This window comes from Lichenostomus cassidix, chromosome 2, assembly GCF_008360975.1.
Source record: "Lichenostomus cassidix isolate B80296 chromosome 2, HeHo_3.0, whole genome shotgun sequence".
NCBI classification, from domain to species: Eukaryota; Metazoa; Chordata; class Aves; order Passeriformes; family Meliphagidae; genus Lichenostomus; species Lichenostomus cassidix.
Window position 1 is genome coordinate 80,655,267 of NC_139482.1, and position 23,417 is coordinate 80,678,683.

Below are 23,417 nucleotides of genomic sequence, written 5' to 3' on the forward strand. Positions count from 1 at the left end.
CATGTTTAATTTTAGTGGTGTTAAGGCACCAAGGCAAAATTTTATAGTAAGGATTTTTCTCAAATTCATGTCTCATGGATTTTGGTAATTCTGCCGCAAGTATTCCTCTTCTGATTCTCATCCCAAGCTGCCAGGCATTTTAAAGAATGATTTTTTTTTTCTCTATCTCTTTCCCTTTGGTTCTTGTTCACACTGTGTAGTTAAAGTGTCTTACATTTCTAATTTATTGACTTGAGAGACATGTTTTATGTCTGCAATAAATGTCTGAGAATTGCTGCTGAGCTGTCTCCTCAATACCTATTATCTCTCTTCTGTGTTTCCTTAACTCCTAGGAGCCTCCAGGGTAGACCCAGGACCCGCTTTGGCTCTGCGCAAACACTGAACAGGGGCAGTACATGATTACAGAGGGATGGTGACTAAAAGGTGGGTAAGACTCTGTATTTTGTTCAGTCAGTTGATGATGATGTCATGGAGAGATTGTAAGAGGATGTCTGGAAAAAAGACTTGTGATGTGACTTTGTAGGTCATTACAGCTGTTCTGCCTTTCTCTTTTCCCTAAGCTAAGGAAATTCAACACATGGAGATGGGAGGAATGAAAGAGAAAGAACCTGCAATTTTCTTTTCTTACCTCTCTTAATTCATGCTCAACTTCAAAAAGGGAAACTAGGTAAAAATGGGATTTTTTTTAAGTGACACTGTGAAGTTGTAAAGGGGTCCGGCGGGGTCCGGCCGCCTGGCCCCAACGAGCTCCGGGGCTTCGGGAGACCTCGAGGGCCTCACCTGGCCCAAGCTCTCAGCCCTCCCGGCTGTTCGGCTCTGTCCAGAGGCGGCTGCAGTCAGCCTCGGTGTTCCCAGGGTCGCTCCTTTGGAGCGGCAGGGACCACGCGGCGGAGGCGGGTGCCTCCCGGGCAGGAACGCCGTGGAGTCGCTGGTCGCTTCCCGTGATAAAGAGAGTGCTACGAGTTGAGAGTCAGCAGTGTGCAGTTTATTCAAGGAGAAGCGGCGCGGGGGAGGCACACTGGGGGCTCTCGGGTGGGGCGGTCCACGCAGCTGCCGGGCGCAGAACCCGGCGGGGCTGGGGTCGCGGCCACACCACGCCGAGAGAACAAAGGGAAGGGGTTTTTAGGGGGAAATACGGGGTTTCCCGGGGAGGAACAGCAGGGGCGGAGCCAACGGGGCTCCGGGACAACATGAGGGACAAGCGGGGGAGCAAATGAAATATAAGTAGGGAGGGGATTACAAGCAACTCATGGGGAAAGCCCGGCAGCAGAACATTCTAGTGTGGGCAAGCAGCGGGGGCGGTGATAGGGGCGGGGAAGCAAACCTTAAACCAATAAGCTTAGGAAAACTTTCCAGGGGAGGGAGAGAGCGGTTTACGGCCCGGCCTCCTCCGAGTCCCAGGCGATGGCATCCTCGGCAGCGTCCCCGTGGATTACGCCGACCGCCGGCCTCGGGGACTCGGGATCCGCAGCATCGGGCCGCCGCACCCCCACAACACTGGAAGAGTAACTGTAAGAGTAGCATATTTGTTGGTGACTATTTTAGGATGCTGTTTTGGAAGCTCCACACAAATGCTTACCCTCAGTCTAAAAACGTTTTAGGAAAAGGAAGTCTGTACAGCTAAATGACAACCTAGAGGAGACTATTAAAAGCAAGAGGACATCCTAAACAAACTGCATCTGTGTTCAAAGAAGGATACGAGACCAAAACATTCTCCTGTCAGGCTAAACAGAAAGTTAATAAATGCATTTTTCAGCCACACCAAGAGCAGGAAATCTGCTGGAGGGTCTGTGTGGCCTGTGTATGATGACACTGTGAAATGAATGATCTGAGATAAAGCAGTGGCAGAAAACTGAGTAATTCTTGTGTGTGTGTGTGTGTGCTCACCACTGAAAAGTGTGGGGTGGTTCCTGTTTTTGGAACCCTTCTTATGGGAGGCTTAGGAGATTGCCTTTCTCAGCTGGAAGCATTTGTAGGCGAAATTGTGGAGCAAATTGCATGTTCTCAATTTAATGGGTCTAGATATAGTTTACCCAGGTTTTTTAGGAATGGTGGAGTGAAACAGACCAGCTACAGGCTGTGGCATGCAGCTGCTTGCTTTTACGTATCTTAGCAGTTCAGTACTTGAAGATGTCTAATTTGATTCCATATCTCAGAAAGCACTCATGTGGACTCAGGGAGTCTAAAATCCTATAGGCCTCTTGTTTAAACTGAGTGGATTAATTAAAAAATTAGATTATTATCTCTGTTTTAGAAAGGACATTGAGTATTACAGTGGAGATGCTGAGAAGGAATTGATTCCTGTGAATAAAAGCCTGATTAAGAGGATGTTTAAGAACTGGTGAACTGGTTAATATTGGCCTTCAACTACTTGAAGGATGCTTACAAAAGATGATGGAGCCAGTGTTCCTAGTTGTGGCAAACCATAGAGCAGGAGGTTAATGCACACAGATTGCAAATTGAAATGTTATGATTGGGCACAGTAGGAAAAACTTTTTGTGTAGGTATGTAGTGCAGCACTGAATAAAATTACCTGGGGATGTGGTGGGGGTTGCACCTCTCCCTGTGGGGGAGCTTTCAACTCTTAGTTGGACAGTGCTACGGCTTACCTGATCTACTGTGGCTTTTAGTGGTTGGTCGGACTGGATGACTCCCAGAGATCCTATCTAGCCAGCATTTTTGGGATTTAAAGTCAAGTATTGCTAGAAGGTTGTGGTCTTTGCCAGGAGACAACTGGCATGCAGATGAAAGACATCATTGGATGTATTGTTCTACTTAAATTTTGAAAAGGCATTTGGTATTCAAAATTCTCTTGAAAATATTTTAAAGGAACTAAACAGGCACAGGTTAAGGAGGAGGGCTGCCAACTGTGTAAATAATTGATTAAATGATAAGGAAAAAAACTTCAGGAGAAAAGTGTGCTGGAAATCACCAGTGGATTTCCATAAATATCTCTGTGAGTGCCCAGGGGTATTTTCATATTCATAAGTGACTTGGGCTAAAAGTGTGGTGATGAGGTTTGCTTCTGAAACTAAGTTATTCAGGAGAAAAGAAGGTAAGAAAAAAGGGGGCAGACTGAAAAAATGCAAGAGTATAAAACCAAGTGGCTGTTAAAATGATGGAAGAAATTTAGGATCAGTAATGTTAAAATATTTTGAGTTAGCTTGAGGTCTTGGGATTAAAAGCAGCAATTTGTTGAAAAAAACAGCTGTATAGTGGCAATAAAGAAGGAAATTTATATCAGGAACTGCTGTGAAAGGAGATTAGATTAGGTCTAAAATATTAGACCACTTTCTAAATCTGTGAGGTGTTTGCATCTCAAATATGGTGTGCTGTCCTGGTCTCCTTATATCAGAACAAGTGGAGTAGAACAGGAAGAGTTTCAGAGAAGTGCAACAAGAATGAAGAAGAGCAGCAGGATGCAGAAGATATCCATGAAGCAGCATCCAAATAAGAGCAACTAACTAGATGAGAGATTCCAGACTGGAAAAGAGATAGCGGCCAGATGCTAATACTAGATGTCTATAAAATTATAGGAGCTGTCATGTGTGTGGATGGGAAATGACTACTCAGTGCCACCTAATTTTGTGTTGCAAGAGGGATGAGGTGAAACAGGCAGGGAACAGTTTTAAAGCTAAGAAAAGAAGTGTTTTGTTTTGGCTTGTTTTTTTTGCTAGTGTGTAATTCAGTTCTGAAATTCCTTGCCACAGTGTGCCGTGTGTGCTGCATGGGTATAAGGAGCTTATGAACAAAGTTGGAAAAAGAGGTGGGGAAAAAAGAAGAGACAAAAAAAAAAAAGAGGTGAAAAACAAAGGTATTACCCCTGGGTAAGAAAGTTACTGAGCTGCAAATTGTGGAAAGTATGCAGTGTTTTGGGGAGAGTGGAAAAGAATTTTTGTATATGACTGCTCTAAACATCTGCACTTAGCTGCTCCTGGAGTGAGTAGTAGGTCAGGCTGGATGTTTTATCTGAGTTGGTTTTGTCATTTCAGTTGGGCTAAACAGCCAGCCTGACCCACTGTGGTGGTTCTTACATGCTATTTTATAAACAGGAAGGTTTCAGGGTGCAGTCCCAGAGAGAACTCTGTTGCTAACACTGTTTTTAAAAATGCTAAGCTGTTATGTAATTTGAGGTCTCCCACTGAGCTTGGAGACTTTTTCCTCATTGTAAGATAAATGCTTTTAATCTTGTTTTGGCACTTGATAAATTACAATTAAATTTGTTTTAATATGTTCAAGCTGTTTCTTTGAGAGTTCAGTTCTTAGTCCAGAACCCTCAGTTTTCTGTTTACTGCATTCACTCTACAGTCTGTAGTGCCTGTCAGGGAGCGAGGAATTACCAGAACGCCTTTTCTCAATCTGTAAATTCTAGTGACACCCTTTATGGTGTAGAGACAGTAGACTTTGAGGGAAGAGATAACCAAGATGAAATGGCAAAGCCCAAAGGAAGTACAAAGAGAATGAGAAAACACTGATAAATTTGGAGATACTTTTATGTTTGCGAATTAGCTTGAGAAGCACCATGTTAGAGTTATATTATTGTGATCCAAGGGGAAAGGCTAAAAGTGACAGCATTTCATAATGATAGCAGTTGAAATGGCTGGAACAGAAAAGGTTACTGGAAGAAAGATGGTCATGGGAGAAAATTAGAGTCAAATAGGTAAATTGTTCTGAAGGAATCTAATGAAAAGTTGTAAGCAAGGTTGAGAAACTACTGAATAAAGTTTGGGAGAATTAAGAGAATTTTAGGAGCTTAGAGAGGAGAAGATACTGGGAATGAAAGAAACAGTGTATTTGGTTTTCTATCAGTGGTTTGTGGACCTGAGATGGATGGATCCATGCAAGTGTTAAAGAGTATTCCAACTTCCTTCACCATTATCTGTATTTCCTCAAGGAAGTTTTCCAAGGGGACTTGAAGTCAAGCAACATAGGAGAAGAAAACTGTTTTTTTCTTTAGGTCAGAGATGTTAGTTGCTCTTGGCAAAAACGAAATTTGTTATAACAGCAGCAAAAAGGAGTCTAAAAAACTGAAATGGAGACTTAAAGAATTGCTAAGTAAGATAGCCAAAACTTGCTAAGACAAAAATGATATGAAAATTTCAGTGATGTACAGTCCTGAGGAAGGAGTATTTTTCTTTCAGGAAGAGGGGATACAAGGGTATGGTTTTAGTTAAATGGGTGGGAATTTCAGAATAAGAGCAGTTAAAAGGGAAAGAGGAAGAAGTATGTAGCATAAGTTATTACCAGTTTAAAGTATTGCTTAGGTCAGCCATTTCCCTAACCACCTAATGCTTTGAGTTCATCCCTTTATGAAGCAAAGTTCTTTTTCCTGAGCTTCTACCTCTTCTGGTGTTTTCTTTGTAGTACTGTGGGTGTAGTGATGGGAGGTTTCCTTTTGTGCAGGATCTGTGGAATTTTAACAAATCATAACAATGAAAAGCTCGTTAGCAATAGTTATTCTTTGCTGAAAGGAACCTGCATTGTTTCAAAGCAGCAATCGCAATTTCAGAGTCAAAGGTGCTTCATTCTCTTTCGGAAACTTTGTGGCTGGTGAGTAACATAACTGCAGATCACTGAGCTGCAAACAGCTTTATACTGAAGTGATGGATTGTGCTGTGCTTGAATCTGCATATGAGGTGAAGAAGGATCAGAGAGGGATGGATGAGGTCACTGTGCCTAATGGAAGACTCTTTGTTTCCTGCTACAGAGAATGAGACTCTTCCCATTAAAGCCAGTTAAATCTCTGAGATTAATGGCATCTAGAAGCAGGGTTATAACACCTGGTATGAAACTAAATGGTCTTTGATTTATAATTTTATTATCTCTGTTTTTTTCTTATGCTTAAAATTCTAGTTAGGGGTAAGGTTCAGCTTCTCCCCCTACTGACACCACTGCCCTCCTTCAGGTCACACTGCATGCAATAGAGATGCTGCATTTAATTATTCCAGATATCTCTCATTTTTCTAAAGACTTATGGGTTCTTTTCTTTTGTCATGATGATTGAAAATGTCAAAAGAATTTGTAGAAAAGGGCTTTGTTTTGAGACCTTTTGATCTGATGCTGCTGATCCAAGTCTGGTGCATTTATATGGTTTTTTTTTTTCATGACACAGATTTTTATACTTGCAGTGTGTGCGTTAAAATATGTATAATCTGTTTGCTCTGGAAGTCCTTTTGCCAACACCGCTGAAGCAGTCTGAATTATTTTTCACTCGGCTTCAGATTGCATCTTTATAAAATATGGTAGAATCCAATGCTGGAAAACATGCAAGATTGACAGCCCTGGAAATTGAAATCCCTGTTAATCCAGGTACTAGCTAGCACAGCCTAGCTGAAGCAGACTCTCTATCTTGGCAGCACGACTCATGGTTAACCTGATGAGATGACCTCTGCTTCAGTTATTTATTGTTTACAGAGCACTGAAGGTTTGCAAAGATTTGCGCAGTGAGAGCAACATGTTTCAATTTCTGTTTTCAACACCTTTCTATATGATGTGTTTATTAGAATATAAATACAGGTTGTGTCTTTTAAAAATGCAGAGCTATGAACTCTGCACTGAATTTCTTCTGTAAAAGAGACGTGTTTGTGTACGGTTATATTATTAGTTGTGGGAATTGGTAGGGCTGTAGTAAAAGAAACAGAATGCATCATGGTGACAGTAGTAATATAGGATTTCTGCTAGATCACTCTGCAACTGTCCCATCAGCATCATGGTGAAACATGTCTGTAACAGAAGATAGAGATGGCCATGTATGAGAGGATGGGGGGAATTTGTTCCTGTATCCAAAGTGTGCACCCCAGAGTCCCACTCTGTCTCTCGGGGATGAAGCATGGTGAGGTAGAGCATAGCAACCACATCACGCTAGGAGGTTTGTTATTATTCTTTGATAATTTGAGTGTCATTTGCATTTTATGTATCTGTCTTCTCAAGTTACACGTTTGGTAACATTGCCATAATTTGCCAATTTTCTACTTGGCCAGATGCATACAATATAAACAAGTTTCTTTGTCTGGTGTGGTTTTGGTGTGGGTTTTTTGTGTGTCCAGTCTCTTTTCTTTTGCCCCTCTATAGATCAAATTCTGCATTTTATTATTACACAGAGTATCCAGTGGAAAGGCATTGCATCCTCAGCATTTTCCTTTCGGGCTTTTTATTTTTAATTCCAACCATAGATTCCATAGACCCTTCTCAAACCCACAATACTTGTATTTAGTTGTACCACTGCTGTATAAAGTGACACTTTTGCTCTGACTTTTCAACACCACACTCACGGCCAAAGGGAAGGTTTTATTTGTAAAATATTTTATTGTACTTGTGTTTTACCTTGTGTCATTAAAAGATACAACTCCCAAAGGTTCTTTTTTTGTTAGCTTGTTTAGTTTTTTGCTTAATGGCTGTTTTCCTTGGTTTTTCTTCTAGAGCTTTGATTTTGGACTGTTGTTCTCAAAGTAGATTTAACAACATGTCTTTTTGTATCAGTATGCAAATGACATCAAAGCAGAGACTTAGTAAATAAAAAAGAAAGAAAATAACTGTGAGAGTATTACAGAAGAGAAGTGATAGAGACTGTGAGATTTTAATATTTTCAGATCATTTTTAGTACCACTGTCAGGTGAAGAAAAGAAATACAAGCAAATACAGAAAAGGAAAGGTAGTGTATTAGCATTTTCTTTGTGTTTAAATGAATACCCTCTTCTGCTGATGACAGAATGTTTTGGTTACCTCAAAAAGGAGGTGAACTGAGGTCTGCAGGGACTGGAAGGCTGAGGGTGGATGGACATAGAGGAGCACAAAAAGGGGTGCAGGCCATCCTGTATGGTTCTTGGACATTTTTGGTGATCTCAAGCAGCACTAGCTAAGGATTCATCCACGTCATGCTGCCTTGCCTAATGGTGTACTAGAGAGCTGGTGCAGTAGGACGGGGGGAAGGTTTCCATAGGCTACTGCTGTGACACCAATGAGTGTATTGTGTGGCATTAAATGAAGGGATGGTCAGGAAGTTCCCATTTAAGCAGCTGTGGGGGTTCTAGAAAATTTGGATACAAACTAAACAGCCTAAGAAAGCTGAATCTGTGCCTTTATTGTTAGAAAAAATCGAAGGGAAGATGTAATTGTCCTATGTGTTTCTATTTATGAGCTCAAGGTGACCTTGACACATTTGGTCTCTGAAGTGCAGATTCCTCCAAAGGAGCAGTCAGAGATATGTTTCAATGTATGCACTCTGTGTGTACATACTGTATGCTTATAAGATTCCAAAGTGATAAATGAAAAATGATGGCTGCAAAGCTACTGAAGTGATTTTGGGTATGATGGAGACATCAGTGACACTTCATGTAATTTAGTCTTTGACTGATGAAAGCTGTCAGCCCCTGAGAAACCATTGCAAAAGATGTCACTAAACAAATTGGATTTCCACAACATTGTTACTTCATGAAATAACTTTATGGAATAGATTTTTTTCCTGAAAGCTTGTAAATGGAAATCATTAAAAAGAGCATCATCATTAAGAATTAGATAAAACATGGAAATCTAAGTAATCTAAATAAAATAAGAAGATATTTCAGACTTGGAAAAAATAAACTGTATTTATTTTATTATTTTTAAGACATAAATACACAGAGCAGCACAGTGTATGCTCCTAAGAAAGCCCACAAGAGGCTTCCCTTTATTGAAACAAATATGTCAAGAGCCATTCATTCCTCATTTAACTTTACGTTATTTGACATCTCCTTATTTGTTGTTTGACAGCTTCATTGAGTGCATTACACCAGATAGTATATGATTTCTGTTGTGTCAAGCTTTACTACTTTTAAACAGACTTAAAAATAGAACTTAAATTTTTAACCGTCATGTTGGAGGAAGGAAATAAAATTATGATTTATTCTCTTTAGAAGGATTTTTTTCTTTTTCTTTTTTTTCTTTTTCTTTTTTCTTTTCTTTTTTTTTTCTTTTTTGGTCATGCTATATTTTATGATCTAGCAAAAAATAATCAAGTTTGTAGTGACAAGTTTCAGGCATGTGCAGGGGTGTAACTCATATGTGTAAATCCTCTGTATGTGAATCCATGGGGTCTTGAATATAAGCATAGTAGTAATAATGAATTTGGCCTTTTGTTTTGCAAACTCTGATTGATTGGATATTTTAGCTGTAGAATGGCCTTTGAAAACCTTTGTCCCTTCCCTTGTTTTTAATTTTACCTGGTTTATTTTAGGAAAGGATTTATTAACTTGATTCCACAGAAATTTTAAATTCCACAGAAATTTTAAAATATCTGTATGTTACTTGAGGATGTAGTGAATGGCTAAAAATGTAGATGAACTTTCAGAAGGATCTAACAAAAAAAAAAGTTTTCCTTCTGGCTTCTTATTCCAGAATTCTGATAGCTTTGTCAGGGTTGTCTATGTTTCTGATGAACATCTTGAGAAGACAGAACTGCTGCAGAGGGCAGTTGTCTGATTTTTCTGTTGTAGGTCTAATTGAATCAGAGATCTACATGCAAGATCTGATATGGAAGGCTGTCATTTGGAATGGTGGGGCTCCCTTTGCCTATAGTCAATCATGGTTAATAATGGAATTAAGGAAACATTAACCAGTGCTTTCATTTGTGTGTTAAATCTTTTAGTGTGTGGGGAGAATTTTGTTAATGTATAAAATGTCTAATTCATCATCTTTGCAGTGATAGCATTAAAGAGCAACAAAATGAAGTAGTAGCTTACTTGCCCCTTATGCAATCTGCTCTGGTGGGAGGTGTCTGCCTGGTGACACCATGACCAGGGTTGGACCTAGATGATCTTCAAGGACCCTTTCAACCCAAACCATTCTGTTGTTCTCTAGTACTCTAGGCATTTTGTATAATGAGTGCAGACTGAACCATTGGATGGTTCAGGCCACCTATCCTATTGGATACTCCATTGCATATCCAAGAACTGATGAAAGAATCTAGAAGCTTGGTGAGAGGAGTGGGTGTTTTGAATACTCACCTTGATAGCAAAGCCACATATAAATGAATAGGTGGGGAACAGAAGTGTTCTGTAGCAGTGATATGGGATGGGAGCTCTGGGCTGCCTCACCTCTCCATGTCCTTCGTGTCAGTCTGCTAAACCTTACTCTCACTTAACTTGTTGCTCTGAAGACAGGGTATATTGGTTTTTCATTGAAAGAAGCAAATCAAAAGCTGGAAATGAGATGGGAGGTGAGAGGAGTTGGGAGTCTGAAATGTGTTTGCAGATGGCACCATGGGACTGAGTGGATTTGCCATAAAAGGTGTATTCTTCTCCACTATATTTTGGTTGTCTTAGCTGTGACCACCATGCATTTGCTGAGAAGTGTTTATTTAATACCCACTGCCCTTCAGAACTGTACCAAAGAACTGCAGGACTGAACTCAGTGCAAGAAGGATGAAGTTGCCTTTATTATCTAGCTGAAGCAGGCTGTCACAGTAGTCATTTCATGATACTTTGGAGCTCACCCAGCATCTTTAAAGTAGTAACTACTTTAATATAATTTTTATTTTGGATGTTTGCCTAGTATTAATCTGCAGGATACCCACTAACAGTTTTGTTTTAGCAGTAAAATTTTGTCTTCTGGATTGGTGATTCACATTTAAAATGTATTATATTAAGTTTCTATGAAAGCTAAATACCAGGTACTATCAAGTGCTTTTTTACAGTGATACACAAAATGAGAGAGAACAGTTTTAATTTGAACATATATATATTTTTTTCTTTAAAACCCAGCTATTTGAAATTGCTGTATCACTGTCCTCCTTCTGGTTTCTCTTTACATCTACGTACAAATTTTGGCACATATTTGAGTACAGTTTACAAATACAAAAAAGTATGTCCAGATGGCTACAGCAATAATCTGTGATGTGATGATCTTCTTTTTTTAATTATTCAACACATATTACTCCAATCTCTGTGTTGCCTCTTCCCAATTTATTTAGAATACAACAGCTAAGCTTGTATTACTCTCATATTGCCTCATTTTTACCTGCTTTTATTAACCTTGCCTTTGCTTGAAACTACTTTTGTACCTCTTTAAGATTTGACAAAAATTCTTCATTCAACTCTAACATTAATCTTCTTCATCCTCTGCTCAAATGATGCAACTTCTCTCTTCCCAGCTAATCTTTTCCTATGGTTTTCTCAGTATATTCTCATCTGCTGCTCTCTTGCATGGATCTCCTCCCAGTCCTGAACATACACTTTTAGTTCAATCAAGCCATGTTTCTAAATGTCTTTTGGGCTTTTTTTTTTTAATTTTGTTTTTTTGGACAACTTTAAAAATGTGAATTTTTGTAATTCAAGAGTACTTTTTCTTTTATATATAATGAAATTTCAGCACATTGTTAGTGCAAATAAAGTCACACACAGCTTTACTTGTAGTTGTGACTCTGGTCTCACATGGATTCCTAATTCTCATTGGTGAAATTTCAAAATTCACTTTTTCTGTGAATGAAAAGCTTGCAGTACAAGATCAGGCTTTAGCAGAAAATGAGAACATGGCTGTGCTTGGTCAGAGGGGCACCCAGCCCAGCATCTTGTGTTTGTCAGGAGCAGACAGCACATGGCTCAGGGTAAAACTGCAGCAAGCAGCTAGTGGGATTTTTCCAGAATATTGTTGCAGTTTCAGGCTCAGGAAGTTCCTGAATTTCACTCTGCAAAATGAGAGTTTCTAGTTATTTCATAGCTATCAATGGATCCTTTTTCTGAAGGTCTTCCTGACGCCGTTTTGAAACTCCATAATTTTTTTATAATGAACAGGGCCCTGTTCTGAACTGCTATTGCTCACAGCACCTGAAACCATATTTCTACTACAGAACAGCTTGTGTTCTATGTCACTGATGGTGTTGACAGTCTGTTGGGCCCTAAGAAAATGTGTTTGGTTTGCCAGTAATAGTACCAACTGGAAAAGGAGCAGGCAAGTGTTGTATAGAGAGAAGGAAAATGAAATGCGAGGGGGGTGTGTGTCGATCCCATAATTGCTATAGTTCTTCCTTCTCCATGTCCTTTTCCTGCCCCAGCTGACACTTCTGTCCTTTCCTGCCTCATTTTCTTTCACTTCATGCCTTTGCTTTGTCTGTTAAACTTCCCCTGTTTATAATTCCATTTTCAGACCTTGTCTTACAAACAATCATTAGGATTTCATTTTTCCATTAAAGTTCTTTTGTAAAAGAAAAACTTTACAGGATCACTGTTTAGTGTGTGTCCCAAACAGTGCATGGGGAAAGGTGCTCTCAGTGACTGGAACAAGAGACTAGATATAAGTGGAAGGAAACTAAGTAGGAATCTGTGTCTTGGGAGGATATAAAAAATGCTGAGGAGCTAATGGATAGATAAGAAAAAATGGGATATGAAAAAAGTGCTGAGATTTTGCTGGAACTTATGCCTAGTCTGTGCTGATTTGACTTTATTCCTACCCCTAAATTGCCTGTGGGTCTCTTCTGTCTGGGCCTGCTGGGTTGGCCTGTGCTCCCTCAGGGAGCTGTGTGGCTCCTGCCCCACTGAAGAGGCAGAGAAGCCCACAGTGTGATAATTGACTTCTGAGGAGTTATTCCAAAGTCCTGGCTTCACTCAGGCCACTGTTCTTGAAGCAGTGCTTCCTTTGCACAGATCACAAGTATCAGCTCTATGAGAAGCACTGGAGAACTAGCTTTGATGACAGATTCTTGTTTTATGAGTTGTCACCCTCAGCTACAGATATTAGCAGTCTTTTGGCAGAATGTCACTATGAAGTCAAGGATTGATTTTTGACTGCATTAGTCAATGACAGCTAATGGCTGTCTGCCTCTTTCAGAACTTAAAATTCATGCCACTGCAGAAATAAATGACAGTATTAAAAAAAAGTTGAAGGAACTCAGTAATCACTTTTTTAATTGAAGCTGACTCTCACTTTATGCAAATACAAATCAGAATATGCTACTCTGCCACATAGTAAACAGTCTGCATTGCTGGGTCCAGTGATGAGATGTGATAGTGTACGACTGGATTATTTCACTGAAGAAGATCTATAGCCTCCAGTCTCATCTTGATGTCTGATGAGGTGATCTTCGAGCTATTGCTCTAATCTAATTGTGTATCTGACTGATACGCAAATTGTTTTGGTAAAGCTATACTGAGTAAGGAATGTATTTCAAAGTAATTATGCTATGAAGAGGTATAGGTTTGGGGGTTTTGTGCATTTGACAGGAAACAGGATTCACTATAGTAAAAACTGTTTTGTTTTTTTTTTTTGAAACAGCCTTCTTGATGCCTGCTTCTGGCCTCCATCCCTTTTTCCTTCTGGGCTCCAGGGCTTGTCGCAATTGGTGAATTGAGAGCATACTCATTGCCTTAGAATTTAGCTATATTTTTTGGTAGGTGTGATTACAGATGTATTTTTTATATATTCCTTTCTCTAACAGTCTTCTTCTCAAATGTTTTGTATGAGTTTGAGTTTGGCTTTAACAAGTCAAGAAAAATTACAGAAGTAGGCACTGAGCTACATTGTAGGGGTATTTATGTACTCCAGTTTTATGACCATATGAGTGCTGATTCCCTCTTTCCTGATTTGTCTGTGTACTTACTAGTGATACACAACAGTGTGTCTTTTTTTGGTAAAGGGTAAGTAACAGTTCTCCCTATCTCCTTGTCATTGCAGCAGCCAGCAAGTGTTCTCTTCTTTTAATAAACAGAAAAAAAGGGTTTTTTTCTGTATGGATAGCTTTTTACAAAACTAGGTATTTTTCATAAAACTAGGACAAACTAGGTATTTTTAATAAAATTCTCATGATCAAAGATGAAATAATTATTACTATTTTAAAGTGTGTGCAGTAGCAATATGGGATAGCGTCTTTCTTTGCACTCATAGTTCTGTTCTAATGAGCCCTTGAAATGTATAGTTTGTTTCATTAGGTAAATACTTTTTTTCCATGTTTGTACTAGTGCAAAAAGATTATCTGGAATAGTTACTTCACATGAGCAGTTTTTTTCCAAATCTTTACTCTTTTGCAAATGAGGATGTGGAGCAAAGTGCCAAGGGAAAGTGGAATGAGTCTCCTGCATCAAATTACATGAGCAGCAAGAGTAAACACTGGTGTGCATGTAAAGAAACTCCAGACCTGCCTGTGAATGTGTGTACCCAGAACCAGTCCTGAAATTGGCATCTTTTAAACATGCCAGATCCCGCTGTTTGTATACTTATACTGACATTAGCTCACTTCATCTTTCACTAAAAGTGTAGTTTTAAACTGACACACAATCAGCAATGATAATTATTTGAAAGCATCTTTGATTTGGAACAGCTGAGGCAGCTTTCTTTTTTATACAGCAACTTATTTTGATCAAAAAAAGGAAAATGTAGTTTATAATTCAGAGGTAAATTGTACTTCCAACACAGGGATTTTTAACTGATCTAGAAATATTGACATCCTGATTATTTTACTTTGAGTATAGGACTTCATTGCCTGGAAGGAATAGCCTCTAAATGAATCTGCTTGGACCTAGCAGTAGAAGTTACCTGCCTTGCATGCTTAGCTGTGCACACTTTTTCTCTTTAGCAATAGGTGTCTTTTTTTGGCTCAGCTAAAACAGAAAATCTTGAATTTCTGTTTTTTTATATTTTTTCTTCACTGAGTACTGTTGGAGAAAGCAAATGCTACATTTGTAAAATATAATACCTTGGCCTAATTGGCCTCATTCATCTTTATATTTCTTCTAGGCAAACTGGATCAAAACAAAGGGAATGAGGGATAGAATAAGAGCACAAGACTCCTTACATACAGGAATAAAATAATATATTGAAATAAATTACATCTTATAGCACTGCTTATTCTTTCTCTTTTATTTTGCATCCTCAGATTGTTTTACAGACTTGTAAAATGTAATTTGTTGAAAGTCTGAATAAAAGTCTCTTCTAGAAAAGTTGTGCAAATAACAGGTCAATGTGCAGCCTTCCCAAATATTAGCAATAGTTAAAAAGCTGATCAGTGTCACTATTTGGATATGTTTTGAAGAGTTTTGACCTGACCATTATTGTCATTGTTGAGAGAGGTTTGCATATGGAAATTATACAGAAATGAAGGAATCAGCCTGATCTTTTAATGTTTAGGTTTCTCTTGGTTTTGTCTTGTCTTGTCTTACTGCTTCAGGCTAGCTATCACTTCTTGGCACAAAAGCTGCACTTTCAGTAAGGAGCAGGGCTGATTTCAGGAAAGATTGCTTTGTCTGCTTCAAGACTTCTGCCTTGTTGCTGTTTCAGATCTGGGTAGCATGCTTCCACAGGCTCACTCTCACAGCTGTTACCTCGGGCAGCGATGGAACTTGTGCAGCAGTCCTTGCTCAGGGGTGCACAGAGGGGAGTAATTTAGCCCTTACAAGATCTGGGGAAAAACATTTGGTTTTGAAGTCTTTTCTAAGGTGTCTGTTCATCGCTTCATGCTGTGGGTATATGTTAAAGGTGTGTGTTTCTTTGCAGGGGGTTTAGTTGTATTTTTTGCGGGGGTTGGGGTTGTGTGGGTTTTTTTGGTTCTTGGGGGAGGAGTTTTGTTTGGTTGGTTATGCTTGTTTTGTTTGGGGATCTTTAAAAAAATACATATTTTATTTTTTACTCTAGCAGTGCATTAGGTACAGTCTCCAGACTCCTTTCTCCTTCCACACATAGAATAGTGTAGTGATGTGGATAGTGACTTAAAGAACTTGTGATGAGGTTTCTATCTGCTGCCTTGATTTACTGTTCTCTTGCCAGTTAGGGTCTCTGAAGACTCTTCTCTGAGCTGTTACAAGTAAGTTTCTCCTCGCAGCTCCTTACAATAATATATTTAAATTAATGCATCTAAAATCACTAATGGACTTAATAAAATAGTGTAATACATTTAAACATCTAGAATTTGATGTAGAGAGAAATTTAGATGGTTACTGTTTATCTCTGAGATATATTGTCAGAAGTGCATTCACACCCTTCTTTATTTCTCCTTGTCTCTGGATATTCTGATTGAGAGAAAGGAGTATTTCCTGCCTCAGTTTTGCCATGTGAGATGCATGGAGTGAGAGGAAGTGTTCAGCTAGTAAGGAAAAAACTCCTTGGCCCCAAAATCGTTCCACAGCATGACTATAACTTGTAAACAACTGTGTCAGAGACCACCTAGGGCATGTAAGTAGTCTGTCCTGAAAGAGGATGCTGTTTGGATTTAGAGGCTGAGGAAAGGTGGTGTTGGGAAGGAATCTTTGGTTTTGCTGCTGAGTTCTGTTCACTGGCAACAGGTGGGAGAAATCCTCTTGATACCTGCAGGGTACATGATGTCAGACCTGTTAACATTTACATCTTAGTCCTTAGAATATGAATTTACCTGCCAAGCAGCTTCCCCCTCTTTTTATTCAGTAACGTAAGAAAATTTAGCAGAGAATTGACTGTTAAATGTACTGCTCAGATGTATTATATCTTCAATCTACTTATTTTAGTTTAAATTAATGAGGATTAGAAGTGTCCAGGTCTAAGCTGGAAGGCAACTAAAGGTAGCAAAATAAGGTGATAACAGAGAGCAGTTTGTCTTATGATGGCTGGTGCTTTGTAACATTAGGGACCAACGTTTGCTATCCATTCTGCCTTCTGAGTGTAGCTTTTAAAACACACTGATGTTATTGTGGAGTATCTTTTCATTAACAGCCCTTTTTTAAATGTGTTTAGGATGTTTATTTTACACAAATAGAAAGTTTCCACCTTATTAAACAGAACACTAAAATTCAGTGAGATCAAACGTATTAGAAGTCAAAACTGCTGATTCTTTTTCTCCTGAATTGCTTCATTAATTAGCAGAGTGACATTTCTGCCTTTATGGAGCTATTTCAAATCTCTGGTCTTCCCCCATGAAAGACAGCGATGTCTCATATCTGCATGTTATCAGCACGCAAGCCTGTGTGACTCAGTAAAGCTGCTAGTGCTGAAAGTTTCTTTCAAGTTGTATGATTAGGTTGTTACTGCTTGGAATATTTTTAGTGATAAAACTAAAGGAACTGGGTTGGATCTAAAATTGTATTGACACTGTACATATTATATTACTTATATAAGTGTCTGGTTATTGGATGTTTCAAAAAACCAGGGAGTTGAACTTCATTTTGATTCTGAATGAAAACCATTGCATGGTTGGTTGGTATCTAAATTTTACTGTAAAGGGGTCTTCAAGATTTGAGTCTGCAATTCACAGGCTTTTCATCAGTCTTGGCAAATGGATGGGGACTAAACCAGTGTCAGAACCAGTGACCCTCACTGCTGTGAAGCGAAAGTATCTGTCAGAGCACTGAGGTGAATCTTGTCCTACCCTTTTCTGTGCTGTTCCATACAAACTCTACAGATAGGCAAAAAAATACATGCTGTAAGGCTGTTGTTCTCTCATAGCAGTCAGTCAAATGAGGGAGCAATTCCTTTTCTACCTTGTACTTGCAAGAAGTCGAAGCACTCTCTCATCTCTGAGGAAAGCAGGGCAAGCAGCAGTGGATCCAAGTGAACTGGGAAGTTAGGTTTAAATACATTTGTTCTAAGAGGATAAAATAAAAAATGTTGGAGAATATTCATTTCCCCAGATGTTGCAAAATAAAAAAGAGGGGGTAATGAATATCAGTTTTTTAATCCTGCTGGGTGATAGATCAATTTTTCTAAATTGGGTAATTGATGATAGGTTTGTGAAGTAATAAGAGGAGCAGCTCACAGTGTACTTTGAGTAGTCAAACGCTACACAGAAAGAAAGCATGATTGATTTGTTTTAGACTTCAAGAATTGTCTCATTTTTTCTGTGGTTTGGTCTTGCTCTTGAATAAATTTCTTTTAATTTTCCAGGTGCTTTTCCCACATGAGTGCAAGAAGAGTAGACAGTTAAAAGAAGTGACTGCTGTGGAGGACAGCATGACCACCATGAAAGGAAGCTGCCTCCTCACACTGCTCTTGGCAGGACTTGGGGTATTAGGAACACTGGAGTCAGCAACAACAGAGGATACCCACTGCCACAGAGCTGAGCACCCAATTATTGCATACAAAGGTAAGATGTAATTTCAAAAAATCTTTTTCAGAAGTAGTCTAAGTATTGCATAATCACTTCATGGAAACCACTGCATCTAATGTAGAATGGCATGGGAAAAAAAGGTGCATTCAGTGCTGTTATATAAAAATCTGGTCTGTGTTCTATGCAAATTAAATACAACTAGGTTTTTGAATTTTGTTCAGAATTTGAAGCTGAATGTATCACTTAAAGGTGGGTGACTCATTTTCTTTTGTGACTGAAACCAGACTGTACTGTTGTATGGAGATACTCCTTTCCAAGTGCACGATTCTACATGTGTATGCTTAATTTCATGAAGTTGCTCTTGTCCCCTTCCTTCACCCTGTCCAGGCCTCTCTGGTGACACTCCTACCCTCAAGCTTATCAACTACTTCTCTGGATTTGGTGTAACCTGCAAACTTTACAGACTGCATTCTATTGCCTCCCCTTCTTGATTAAGGTGTTAAACAGAACAGGTCCCAGGATCCGCCCATGTGATATTCCACTTGCTACTGGCTCAGGTGGAGAAAGGGGTGTTAAACATTTCCTCTCTGGCTGGTGGTTCTTAAACCCCTTCTGCTAAGCAGCAGATGCCTTTGAAACCTTAGTGATAGTATTGAATCCCTCAGCATCATCCACGTCTGCTGGCATGAGGTCACCTGCCCAAGTCAGCAGCAGGCTGATATTTTCCCTGTTCAACCTTTCATCCCTGGTCAACCTTCCATTACTACTGGAGCAGGAGAAGCTGCCCCTGTTGCCCTTGACATTCTGTGCAAGTTGCAACTTCCACTGTACCTGATGTAATCCCTGCATGCCCATGTGGAATTTTTCTGAATTCCTCCTTGTCCCTGCTTATGCCTGATACACACAGCCTTTTTATAATTGGAGCTGCACCACAAGTTCTTTGCTTCACCAAGACAGTCTCTCCATACATGTGGTTGTCATCTTGAGTATTGGGGTGGAGCACTGAGGAACAGTTGGCATAAAGCAAAGAATACTTGGAGGATGTTTTCTGTAAAAACCTGAGGCAGTTATAACATATCTGACTTTTTTTTGTTTATTTGAATTGAGATTTTTCCATTAGTGTCATAACTTAGAATGAGTTCCAAATAGTTTGTAGTTATGAGGATGTAGGGATTAAGATGTATTATATTACACACTGCATTCCTCTTGTTTTTCTAAGAAAGCACATGTGTAAGTTTTTTGTTCCAATGAATTAGAATTTATTGAATTTTAATTGAAAAAAGATTTGTTTCCATCCTCTTCATAACCTTAGAGAAAACAATGTTATGTTCTTTGCAGAAAGTATTTTGTTCTGGCATTTTAATGGTATAATAATAGTCATGGTACCAGCTGTCCTGTTCTTCAATACACTGGAGAATGAACTCTGTACCTTAGAACAGCAAACCATCAGTGTATTGTGAAGGAGGGACCTTTATCACTCATTTATCGGTGGGCTAAACAGTATGAGTTATTCTGATGAAATATCTATTCTCCTTAGCATTCATATTATGTGTATAATTTAGTTTAAAATTCTATTTTTTATCAGGACATGCATACACAATATTGTAAATTAAAGTAATTAAAGTAGCACAGTTAAAATTCTGGTACTTAACTTCTTAATTTCACAAACTAAGAGATCGCTGCATGTACTTTTGGGTTTTATATATGCAACTGTAAAAGAAAATAATTGAGACTCATTACCAGTGCTAGGTTCTAGGAGTTGATTAAAAATGTGTCGTTTTATGAATCTAATTCAGCCAATATTTAGGAGGGTTTCTTAAATTTAGACTGATCCTGCCTTCTAGACATCTCTTGTTCTCTCCCATATATAATTTTTAGTGATGTCCTTCCAGTTCTAAGTCACTATGCTAAGGCTTTTTGGGGAGAGAGTCCTTGTCTGTCCTCTTGCTCCAGTTGCATCTTTTGATATTTGATGTAGCCAGAGATAGTGTCACAGAGTTTACTGAACAAAACCGGTTTCTTTTTGCTGTAAATATATGTGGGAAATAGAATTATGCAGAAACATTTATGGTCAGATTTTTAATACAAGCTCTAGTAAGATTTTGAATGCTGGACTCCCTCTTGACCTCTGTGGTAAAAATATGATTAATTAGTGCATATCCATGGCGTACCTTAGCCTTTATGAACTGAAACCTCTTGAAAAACATTCTGACAATCTGTAGTTCATACTTTACACAATAATCTGTGCTTAGTAACTCTTAGAAAGGACATGTAGAAACTTATTTGCAATGCAGTATACAGCATGTGATAGCTGGGTAACCTGGTTGGTGTGGGCATGCAGCATTTGACTTGTACTTGCAGTAGTGCTAGTTAGTGGGAAACAGAAGTTTTGAGACCCAAGGAAAAAGTGCCTGAGAGGTTTGTCTTTGAATCTGTGTGTTAGGAATTGATTCCTTGGGGTATCAGAATATAAAAAGAGAGAAGGGTGTGAGAAGCCAGTCTCGGAACGAATCCTGCAATAGGGGTTGGCAGGTTTCAACCAACCACCTTACTGATATCCATACTCATCCTGTGACATTTCCTGACTTCATGAATGCCTATAGGAAAAAGCTCTCTGTATCTATTGATGTTACTAGTGCTGCTAGACCAGCATCGGGTTGAGAAATCAATTTGTAACAGCTAAAATCCCTTTGAGTGCTGCATTAATGCCCCACTCTGTAAACTCATCTTGTAATAGTGTTAGATCCACCAGAGCTAAATACTGTGTGGGATGCTGAACATCAACCAAGGCTGAGTGCTATTGAGTGGTAGGTACTTTAAAGCTTGTAAACTGAGTACTAACTTTACAGAGATATCAACACTTTTGTTTTATTTATAACTGATCAAAGCCTTTTTTTTTTTTTTTTTTTTTTAGTAGTTTCTGGTATGCCAACGTAGCAATGTACTTATTTGATTTGTCTTCCTTTGAGAGGTATGGTAGATGGAGTATAAGCTATTAAATAAAACTAATGGAGTGAGAGTCTGGTGTAGCGTATGGATGAACAGCTGCAAAAAAACTAATAAAAAGACAAAGTAGTCCCCAGGAGTTGTCACAGTGAAATATGGAGAAGGAGTATATCTCCTCAAAGAGCTTTCTTTCCCACTGCCCATCAACAATTTCTCACTTAGGTGTTGATTCTGTCAAGCTACCTTGTGTAAAGATGCATATACTATTTCTAGCACTGATTTTTCCAGCTAAATAGTTTTAGTTGAAGACTGTGATATATCTGCTGATAGCAAATGGCAAGAATTTCACCCTCCAGCTGGGAACTTCTACTCAAGTACTTTGTTTGCTGATGGAAGAGGAAAAAGAAGATGCAGTAGCAGTAGATGCACACACTTGGAAAGGATTTTTGACATGATCTAAAAGCTTCAACTTTATGTCTCTCATACATGGTGTTAACAGCCATATTGTAATTTGTTTGTCTGCCTAATTAATATTAGGACTGCATAATGCACCTTTTTGCTCTCCCATAATCTAAAAATAAGAAAGTCTGCAACAGATCAGAAAATGTTGGCAGCTCTAAAATCTCATGTCACACAGTTTCTTTAAACTGGAATAAGGCACTTTGTGTCATCCTTGGAAGCTGAAGATTTCTTTTTCTTATTATTTGAAGTTGTTAGGAGCTATCACAGAAAACAGATTTATAGACCTCAGTATTGGATGGATTGACAGGATTGATCAGCCCAGTAGTGTGCAGTTCAGTGTTTTATGTGGTGAAACTAACTGATGGTGTATGGTCCCTCTTATAAGTTCCTCTCTCACCAAGGAGGAGTCTGCCTCTAGATGTGCAAAAATGTGCTAATCTGTTGAAATTCAGGCTCAATAAAAAAGTTAAAAAAATCTGTCTTCATATGTCACATGCATGTACTTCATCAGCTATACTAATTCCAGTAGCTGGAGTCAAGGCGTTATAAAGCAAGTGTAACTTAGAACTCGGTGAAAGGAAAGAAGGTGCAGGTTAGAGAATGGATAAAGAGACTCATGGTGTGAGATCCTTGATCTTTACACACCTTTCCATACATTTACAATGAGAAAAGAAGGAAATTATGCTTGAAATATCTTAAGACTTAAGAGAGAAAAAGGGCTTAAATAAGCTACTCATTATAGTCTTACAAATATTGTTTCTATTAGATTTTATTTTATTTGGATATACTTTCGTTTGCAGAAATGTTAGGTCTGTAAGTGTACTAGGGTTTACTGATGGTCTGCTTCTTGGAGAAAACATTCCCTCATTATACTAAAGGAATTATAGTGTAGTGCTTAACATGAACAGTTATAAAAGGCTGTAAAAACCAAATTTGCTCTATGAGAAACAATGACACTTTATAAAGGTTGAACTAAACTTAGGCAAAAAACCCCAAAGCAAAACAGTTGAGTGGTGTAACGTTTGTCTGTGTATATATATATCCAGCATTTCATACTGCACCTGCTGTACAGAACCTTTGTGGTAGCTCTCTGTGGACCTGACCTTTTATAAAATTTAAAAACCCAAAACCGAAAATGAAAATGATCAGCAAAAAGGATAAAAGTAGTTACAGTGGCAGCTTGTTTCCCCAGACACACACATTTACTGAGCTTTGAAACACCAGACCTGTCAAAACTCAGCTGAAGACTCGTTCTGTAGACAGACCCTATCCATGAGGTAGAGCTGAAGGGACCATTACAACTGCTTAGCAGTGTGTGAGTCAGCTGGAAAAAAAATCGACACAAATCCAGTTTCAGGTGTGAAATTTTAAGTATTGACTGTCCTGCAATTTACCTGCATAAGGGTGATTTTCTCAGGATTTTCTGTCAGAAATAAAATGCAGTTGTGAACTTAATTGATACTGAAAGCACAGTGGAGATCATTTGCTCTGGGGCAAGTCTCATTCTTCTAAGCTCCCATAAAATAATCGTAATTTAAAGTTGTGCTGTCTCAACAAAAAAACATCAGTGCACATAATTTTAGAAGCTATATTTAGTGATAATTTAAATATATACTGCGCTGTAACAAAGTTATCTGTTGAATAAACATGTTCAAAAATAGCATGTCTCAATCCATAGAAGAAATGAACTTAAACCCTTCATTTCAACTTGAGGTTAACCAGAAAAGAAAAATAGCATAGTTATTTTTGATTCCTTGGTTAGAGTATCCTAAGAAATATATTATCTTAACCTTATTTTCTGACCACCACAGAATTCCCTTACTTGATGTTTGTCTAAGTAATATAGACTCAGTACATCGCTCTGCTCATTTTATCCTGTGGTTTGTGTACAGAGTGCATGCACTTAACATGTGCCAAGAGGAAATAACATGTGGGCTGAATGAAAAAGGATAAATACTGTATGAACTTGTTTTTGTTTGTACTCTCTTCTCTTTCCCCTAATCTTGTTTCAAGTTTTCTTTTAAACTAATAGTAT

General features: G+C 38.6%; 1 protein-coding gene across 3 annotated transcripts in view; it reads left to right on the top strand.

The window, feature by feature from the left end:
* Positions 1-330: 330 nt before the first annotated feature.
* SEMA5A (semaphorin 5A) overlaps positions 331-23,417 on the top strand; it is a 231,327-nt gene continuing 208,240 nt past the window's right edge. For 2 of the 3 annotated variants that reach the window (XR_014850013.1, XM_085052159.1), the window contains exons 1-2: positions 343-427; positions 17,812-18,010. Coding sequence is in view for 2 of the 3 variants with exons in the window: in XM_085052159.1 (XP_084908285.1) it covers positions 410-427; positions 17,812-18,010 (217 nt within the window). In the remaining variant the exon portion in view is untranslated. Of the gene's footprint in view, positions 428-17,811; positions 18,011-23,417 lie in introns of all 3 variants that reach the window. The other variant, XM_085052160.1, reaches the window with a different exon arrangement.